This window comes from Elephantulus edwardii, unplaced genomic scaffold (genome assembly GCF_000299155.1).
Source record: "Elephantulus edwardii isolate Elephantulus edwardi_28Jun2011 unplaced genomic scaffold, EleEdw1.0 scaffold00442, whole genome shotgun sequence".
In the NCBI taxonomy this organism is placed as follows: Eukaryota; Metazoa; Chordata; class Mammalia; order Macroscelidea; family Macroscelididae; genus Elephantulus; species Elephantulus edwardii.
In genome coordinates, this window is record NW_006400192.1 from 922,948 (window position 1) to 932,515 (window position 9,568).

The 9,568-nt window shown below is 37.1% G+C and overlaps 1 protein-coding gene across 1 annotated transcript in view; it reads left to right on the forward strand.

Moving 5' to 3' along the window:
- Positions 1–9,568, forward strand: part of CENPC (centromere protein C) — a 144,835-nt gene that overhangs the window by 104,819 nt on the left and 30,448 nt on the right. The window contains exons 11-12 of the mRNA XM_006902727.1: positions 730–809; positions 8,057–8,116. Coding sequence (XP_006902789.1) covers positions 730–809; positions 8,057–8,116 — 140 coding nt within the window. The remainder of the gene's footprint in view (positions 1–729; positions 810–8,056; positions 8,117–9,568) is intronic.

Consider the following 9,568-nt stretch of genomic DNA (forward strand, 5'->3'; position numbering starts at 1 on the left):
TAGGCTGCAGTCCTTGACACTCTGCAGCAGGCGCTTCAGGTCCTCTTCAGTTTCAGCAAGCAGGGTTGTGTCATCCACATAACACAGATTGTTGATAAATCGTCCACCAGTCTTGACCCCACATTTCTCCTTGTAGAGCCCCACTTCCCGGATAATCTGTTCTGCATATAGGTTGAAAAGGTATGGAGATAGGATGCGTCAGCAAAAACTCATTGCTACCTAGAAACTTCCTTTTTCTTCATCCTTTTTGCCTGTGGCAAACACTGTTAAACTCTGAATGCCGTACATTTCTCTATTCTTGCTGTTGTTAGTTCCCTTAGAATTGATGCGAAAACCTGTGTGCAGAATACACCAGTATTTGACTCCTCATCTGCAGTTCTTCTGCTTCTTGATTTTCTTAGTGTATTTGTGGATGATTGAAACAGTAATCCGTTTATATTACCCTCCAAGATATCTAAGTTCTTACTTAAGTTAACTAAATATATAACCTTGATACAAGAGTCAATTTTAAAATGTTATAAAATTTAATATTAACCCTGTTTTGTAGTCAGCTGTAAACTGTAGAGTATTTGTTGTATTCAACAAGCATTATATTCTTGGTTTCTTATAATGTTATTGTTGGTTTTTAAGGAAGAAACTCTTGCTAATTTAGGAGAAAAACATCCATATATATATGTATTTTAATAGCACACATTTTGAGATTTATTGATTAATTTACTTTTTTCTAAGTGGACCTATTCTCCAGACATGTAAGACATCTGAAAAGAATGATTCTGATACAAGACTAAAGGAAGCTCAGAAAAGTTCAGGTAAGTGATTATTTAAGTTGATATAAACAAGAGTCTATAATCATTCTATGCATGAATGGTAGGGTGTGCTATTTTAAATTGTCACTTATAGCAAGCAAGTATTGAGTACCTACCTACTCTTGGAAACTTTATTATATAGATTTGAAAGACCGTTTGCTTAGGGTTGTGCAAGTGAATGGCTACTAACCTAAAAAATTAACTGTTCAAAACATTCATTGACCCCATGAAAGAAATGCTGAGTGATTTGCTTCCATAATGATTATAATCAAGAAAACCAAATGGGTACGTTCTACTCTGTAACATGGAATCATTTTGAATCAGAAATTTCTGAAGCAGTTTTTGTGTTTTGTTTTTGTTGGGGACACACCCCACCACCCCACTCCCAACAGTTTTGGATCCTAGGTGCATGTACAAGAAGTCCTGTTCACAAACCCACAACCTGCTTTGTAAGAGAAATCTGAGGCATTTTCCTTTGTAAAGACTTACTGCTTTGGAAATCCTTCAGGCAGTTTTTTGTTCTGCAGGATGCCTATCTTTCTGAGTCTTCCTTGTCAGAATCCGTTCGTTGATAGTAGTTGTATATATCCATGTGCAGTAGACATAGTGTTATTACCATATAGCCTGAAGAAGAGAGAGCGAGGAGGACAAAGAGGAAGAGAGAAGTGAGTTCTTTATTTTAAGGAGATCATACTGAAATTTTGGCACTTAATTCTGGAAGGTGGATTCTTTTGTTTTGGTTGATGGTGGATGTGGAATGTTAGTTGGCTGTTTTTATTTAAGCCTTTTTCTTAGAGTAAACAGAACCTGGAGGAGGGCCTGTGTATTTAAGGTTGGACCCTAAGTCTTTAGTTTGGAGACTGATGAGTGAAGCAGTTGAATTCTGAAAGGTAGGCTTTCTTGTTTTGGTTGAGGGTTAGATGTGGTCTATTTGGTTGGTTGTTTTTTATTTTAGGGTCTTGTTTAGAGTCCGCAGGACTTGGTGGAGGGCTTTTGTATTTAAAAGTCAGAGGAATATTCTTTCTTCTAAGTGCTATAGCACGTGTTTGTCAATTTGCTGTACAGAGGTAACCCAGGGTCGCTGTGATGCTGAATCCTGTACCACTGGTGTTTCAGATGTCATAATGATTACCCACAGTGAACAATGTTTGGTAGAGCTCCCAGATTAAGAAGACAGGTTTGGAGGCAGAAGTGGCATCTACTTTCTAAACAACATGCCTTTGGAAGCTCTATGAACTTAGAGAAATGACGATAGTTACAGAACAGGGTTCAGGTCTTCTGTTCATAGAGTCGCTATGAGTCATGCTCGACTCCAGCGTCGTCAACAACAACAATGGTATCTACTAGAGTATTTTGAAATGTTAAACTGGTAAGCATATAAATGGAAAAAAAAATATTGGGAAATCCTAAAACATTTAATTGTATTCGTGTGAAACCTACACCTAGACCAAGAAGCTGTTACCCAAACAGAGCAAGAGAACACCAAACAGTTTAAAATCAAGAAAGGTATGTTTGAAGTCTGTATCCTTCCTCAATACCATTTCAGTCTATATGCCACGCTAATAATTTGAGAAACTGGACTTTATGAAACAGAATGACATTAGGATCAAAGGAAGACTCAACAACAGTATGGGTCCCACAGATGAAAAACTTTGCTTGCTGAATTTAAGGAGGACCTGAAGCACTTGCTGTAGAAGATCAAAGACTACAGCCTTCAATATAGATTACATTTCAACATCAATAAAAGAAAAATCTTCGCCACTGGGCCAGTAGGCAGCATCATGATAAATGGGGAAAAGACTGACAGTTTTTTTATTTGGATCTATAATCAACATCCTTACTATCAGTAGTCAGGACATGACAGGATTTGTTACATTGGGGAAATCTGCTCTCAGGGTCTTCTCCCAAGTGCTGGAGAGCAATGATGTCAGTTTAAAGATTAAGGTGTGTCTGATCCAAGCCATAGTTTTTTTAGTTACTTGCTATGTGTCTGAATGTTGGACATTGAATAAGGATGACAGAAGAATTGATGTTTTTGAGTTGTGGTGCCCAAGAGGCAAGGATGGTGAAACTTTGTCTCGCATACTTTGGATATGTTATTAGAAGGGGCCAATTCTTGGAAAAGGACATTATGATTGGAAAGATAGAGGATCAGCATAAGGAAGGAAAACCTCAACAAGATGAATTGACAGGGTAACTGTTCAAGCCCAGAGGGCTTGAGCATTGCACAGATTGTGAGAATGGCACAAGATAGAACAAGGTCCAGATTTGATGTTCATAGGTTCACCAGGAGTTGTGGCCAACTTGATGATATATAATAATAACAACATATTTTTTGGTACTTAAGCAAAGTAATGTAAGTATGTGTATACACAAAAATATATAAATATATATATTTTTAATATGCTTGAAATATTTATGGGATATCATTAAATATTTATGTATTCTTCAAATGAATGGGAGTATAACAGTATATAAAATTGACAAGAATTCTTGCCTTTCTGGAACTTTGTTTTCTGTAGAGACAGGATGGCAGAAATACAGAAAGAGATCAATATCTATCATCTGTTGAATATCAAGAGTAGATAATAAAATGGAAGTCTCAGGGCAGGTAATGAAATCCTTGCAACTGATCACTAGAGAGTATCAGTGTTGTGTTCCATTGTCGTAGTACCCATGAGTCAGGGTCCTCAACAACAGCTGGTAGTTAATAACAACAATCAGGTTACATTTTTATGCAGATAGCCTGAGAAAACTTCACAAAGAAAGTGATCATTTAAGTAAAGATAATGAAAGGGGTGTGAAAGCAAACCATGTAACTGTCTGGAAAAAGAATTTCCTAGGAAGTGAGAAGATCAAGAGCCAAATATCTGATATGATGAAGGATCTGTCCTGATTGAGGAACATCAAGGACACCAGCAGGCTAAAAGCAGAGGGAAGAGATGATGTTGTAGAGATAGAGTGAAAAATCACATAGAATGTCAAAGGACTTAACCTTTACTAAGATATATGAAGAAATCACTATAAAGAGTTTTGAGCAGAAACATGATCTAAAGTAATTGGTAGAATTATACATACGATGGTGAGGAACAGATGTAAGACTAGAATCAAGGAAATAAGTTGGTGAAGCATTCAAATAATCCTGGTGAGTGGTGATAATTTAAACTAGGGTAGTGGTGGCAGTGGAAGAGGAATTGCAATACCAATTTTGTTATGGGCAAAATCTTGAGTCATTCTGAAAGCATCAGAAAAGATGGAAGAAATACACCAAGTCATTGTACCAAAAAGATTTGGCTGGCATGAAACCATTTTAGCATATAGAATATGATCAAGAACCAGTGGTAATTCAAGTTGCACAGAAGGCATTAATTAGCAAAGTATAAAGCCCCAGGAATTACTGGAATACCAACTGACATATTCCAGTAAACAGATGTAGCTCTGGGCTATGCCAAGAAATCTGGAAGAAAGCTACCTGACCAACTGACTAGAAGAGATCCATATTTATTCCCATTTTAATAAAGGGGATCTGACAGAATGTGAAAGTTATCAAACACTATCATTAATATTATTTCACACAAGCCGAACTTGACTGAAGATTTTTTTTATTTAAGTTTACAAAGCATAGTTTATTCCATTCAATCATTCATACATTGAATCATTGTGTTTTGGGTTTTTTATTAATTTTAATGAACATTTACAGAGATTTTGGATTTCTGTTCATTCATAGTTGCACTTTTCTCCCAACAGTATAGTGCCTTGACAGAATGATGTCTATCTGTCAGAACTTCAGGCTGAGTTTAGAAATTTTGATTCTTCATAATGCTACCTATAACTTATTGTAATCTACACTGTTGAATGCCTTTATATAGTTAGTAAAATCACTTTCTGGTGTTCTTTTAGCCAACATTCATTTAATGTTAGCCATAATAGCTTTTATTCTTTGTTCTTTTCTGAATCCAACTCTAATTTCTATCACTTCATTGTCATTGGACTACTCCAGCCATTTTAAAATTATCTTTAGCAATATTTTACTCAGTTGTGAGATTAATAATACCATTAGATAATGTCAACATTATATTAGATCACATCTCTTTGAAATGTGCACAAATATTGATCTCTTCCAATAAGTTGGCCAAGTAGCTCTTTTCTGGTTAAAGACAGATCGGCCCCTCCAGCACTGCATCCATTTGTTGAAACATTTCATTTGGTATTCTCTTGTGCCTGGAACTTTGTTTTTCACTAATGTCTTTAGTACATTTTAGACATCTGTCTTCAGTACTCTTGATTCTTGATAGCATACTACCTATTGATGCAGGTGAGCATCAATAAATAACAAAGCGGTTTTGTGTTTGCTTTGTACATTGTATTCTTTCCATCTTTTTATGTTTTGTATGTCATTTGGTATTTTTCCCTTAAAAACCTTCAGTATTATAATTGGAGGCTTGAGAATTTATTCTTCAGTTATTTCAACCTGAAAAATGCCAAGTATATTCTTCCCTTTTGATTTTCTAATTATAAATATTGGCATATATAATAATAATACTCTATCTCCTCGAACCACCCTTTGATTTCTTTTGTTTTTGCTTCTTCATCATTTCTTCTATTTGCTTTAGCTTCTCTGTATTATAGAGCACATTTCAGAACCTCTTCCTGATATTTTTCCTTTTTCCCTCAATCATATCTTTTTCCATCACTAAACTGATAGGCAGCATCATGATATAGATTGAAACAGTCAACAACTTTATCTTACTTGGATTCACAATCAGTATATTTGGTATCAGCAGTCAGAAAGTCAGAAAATGTATTGCAGTGACAAAATCTGCAGTCAGGGGCCTCTCCAAATTATTGATGAGCAGTGATGTTAATTTGCAGACTAAGGTGCACATGCTTTAGGCTGTAGTCTTTTCAATCACTTTAAGAATGCTGCTGAGAGCTGGACGATAAATGAAGATGACTGAAGAAAAACTGGTGCTTTTGAACTGTGGTGTTGAACGAGATTACTGAATATGCCTTAGACTGCCAAAAGAACACACAGATCTTAAAGAAGTTGCAGCTTCATTTCTTTAGTCATGTTACCCGAAAGTGGCTATTTCTAGGAGAGGGCCATCATGCTTGAGAAGGTTAAGGGGCAACAAAAAAAAAAGAAGACCCTCGATCAGGCGGATTGACACAGTAACTGCGTCAATGGGTTCAAGTGTGTCAGAGACTGTGAAGACGGCACAGATTGGGAGAGGGTCCATCCGTTGTTTATAAGATCAATGTAAGTCTTACTCGACTAAAAGGCACCCAACAGCATATCTTTTTAATTACGTTTTGCTAGCTTCTATTTGATGTCATCCTACAACTTTTTTGATCTTTGGTTGTTGTTGTTATGTGTGAGTTGCCTGTGACCCATAGTGACCCCATGGAGCTCTAAACCCTGCCTTGTCTTGAGCCAGTCTCACTAACTAGTGTTCAGTAAGGCAAATCTGTTCTTGAGATGATACTTAGACTCAGGTGAGACTTAATCAAAGTTATATTTTATATTTTATAGACTTATTTTCTTTTTCTTCAGCTTTAGCCATCCTTTGGGCACTTGATGAACAGTTCCATCAGTTGTTTCTATTCTTACTCTGACTAATGATATTGAGCTTCTCTATTGTATCTTTCTGTACATGTTGTCAGTTTATTTTTATCTGGCTAGTTCTGCATGTTTGCCTTTTAAAGTTTTTATAAAAAGATACTTGAAGTATCTAAGTTGTTGATTATACAAAATTCTGTTTTTTGATCTCCAGCTTTATTTTTATCACAAGTCAGTATTTTGCAACCACATATGTTCCTTCTTTGTTCCCAACTTTTGCATGCAAATCATTAATACATGATGTTTGATTAATTTTGAACTGTAGAAATTGGCAGACTTTCTCATCATTCTTGTCTTTGGCTTCAGTGATTGGTTCAAAAAATGTTCTAACAGTCCACATAATATCCATATTGTATAAATGTTATATTATTTTGTACATCCATATTGTATAAATATGGATATTATCTTGTCACTGACAGCACTGTACTTCAGGATAGAGCTTGAGATGTTCTTTTGGATAATAAAACCAATGCTCTTTCTCTTAATTAGTCATTTCCAGTGTAGGAGACCATAAGATTTTAAGATTTAAAATGACTTGTTACTGTAAACATTTAAAATAATATCCTGTGTTTTGATTCAACGGATGGCTTATTTCACCTTTCCACAAGCACTAGAAAACTTGGCAAAGCTTTCTTAAACTGTTTTTAATTATTTGCTTATTGAGGCTCAACGTCAGGAAAACAAAGATTCTCACCACCGGGCCAATTGGCAGCATCAGTATAGGTGGTGAAGAGATTGAGATAGTTAACAGTTTTAGTTTGCTTGGTTCCACAGTCAACTCTCTTGGTAGCAGCAGCCAGGAAATCAAGAGACGGATTGCATTGGGAAAGTCAACTGTGAGGGACCTCTCAAGCATACTGAAGAGCAACAACATCAGGCTGGAGACTAAGGTGCGCCTGATCCAGGCTATAGTCTTCGCAGTTACACTCTATGCATTAGAGAGTTGGACAGAGAATAGGGGTGATAGAAAGAGAATTGATGCCTTTGAGCTGTGGTGCTGGAGAGAGGGTTGAATATACCAAGGACTGCTAGGAGAAGAAACAGGTTTGTCCTGGAGAGGGTGAAGTCAGAATGCTCCTTGGAGTCAAAGATTCTGAAGCTTCGTCTGACATACTTTGGGCATGTTGCAAGGAGGAACTGGTTCTTGGAGAGAGACATTATGTTTGGGAGACTGGAGGGATGGCACAGGAGAGGAAAACCCTCGAAGAGATGATCAATTCTGTGAGTGGAGTGGTGGAAACGAGTGTGTTTGAGACAGCAAGGCTGGCACAGGATAGAACGGCGTTGAGGGCTCTTGTACATAGGGTCGCTATGAGTCACAAACGACTTGATGACACATGACAATAAAACTACAACTGTTGCTGTTATATTCCTTGGAGTCAGCTGTGACTCATAGTGACCCTATCAACAGTGGATATGATAAGTTGTTAAATATGTTTTATAGCAAAATCTTAAAAAATTTTAGTGTGTTACTTAGTTTTTGTTCCTTAGCACTAAAAAGCAAAGAAAACAATAAAATGTATAGTCATTTTAATCTTTTCTTTAAAATGTTTACCTTGAATTAAGCAGTTAGCACATTTTACTTCAGTGTTGAATTAATAGCTGATTGTCTTTGACTACTTTTTTGCAGATGGCTCAAGAGCAAAAATATCTAAAGTAATAACAGAGAACAAAATACATAGCAAATTAGGTAAGATTGTGTAAATGTTTTTTATTTTTAAATATTCTGTTGCATGTTGTTGTTATTATTGCTTGTTAGGTGCCATTGAGTCAAGTATGAGTCATAGTGGTCCTGTGAACAAAAGATCTGAAACCAGTCCTGTCCTGCACCATCCTCACACTTCCTGACACAGAAGAACCCATTGTAGCAGTCACCTTGTCAGTCCACCTCATTGAGGGTCTTGCTCTCCTTTGCCGACCCTCCACCCTTCCCAACATCTTGTCCTTCTCCAAGGAATAGCACGTCCTAGCAATTTGACAAAAGAATGTTAGGAGGGGGAAAAAAGTATGTTAGATGAAGCCTCATCGTTCTTACTTTCAAAGAACATCCTCTTTAAGACATATCTATTAGTTTTATTGGCTGTCCATGGAATGTCCATGCTCTGACCCAGCACCACAGCTCAAAGGCATCAGTTCTTTTTCTGTCATCCATATTCATTGTCTAGGTCTCGGATGAATATCTAGTAATTGGAAAGACCATGGCCTGAATCAGACACACCGTAGTCCTCAAAAAGACATCACTACTCTTCAATAATTTAGAAAGTTGCCTAACTGCAGATTTTCCCTTTGCAATGTGCCTCCTTATTTCCTGACTGCTCATACCAAGGGTGTTAATTGTGGAACCAAGCAAGATGAAGCTGTTGATAGTTTCAGTCTCCTCTCATCCATCATGACATTGCTTATTTATTGGTCCAGTGGTAAGAAGATTGTAATCTCTAAAGATTGTACTGGACCGTCGGGAGGCCAAATCTAAAGGAAAACATGTCAAAGTAAAGAGCTGAACAGACATTTCAAAGGGCAGCTTTGGAGGACAAAGAAAAGCATTATAAGGGAAAGTGCAGAAAGCAGGAATTGGAGAATAAAATGGGACGAATTCACTCCGCATTTCTCAAGCTGAAAGAACTGAAAAACAAATTTAGGCCTCATGTCACAGTGTTGAAAGATGTTTTGGGTAATGTATCGAATGACCCAGAAAGCATCAAATGAAATGGAGGGAATATACAGAGTCACTGTACCAGAAAGAATTGACACTGAAAAATTTCAGAAAGAACTATATGAACAGGAGCCAGTGGTAATGAAAGAGGAAGTGGAAGCTGCTTTGAAGGCATTGGAAAAAAAATAAGACCCCAGGAATCAATGGGATACCAATTGAGTTGTTTTATTTAATAGATACAGCCTTGGATGCACTCATCGGTCTGTGCTGGGAAATTTGCATGTTGGCCCTCTGGCCAATGGATTGGAAGAGGTCTTTATTTGTTCCTATGTTCACAGCTTTAGTTTGCTTGGCTCCACAGTCAACACTCTTGGTAATAGCAGCCAGGAAATTAAAAGACGTATTGTGATGGGAAAGTCTGCTGTTAGGGGCCACTCCAAAGTACTGAAGAGCAACGGTATCTCTCTGGAGACTAAGGTGCGTCTGATA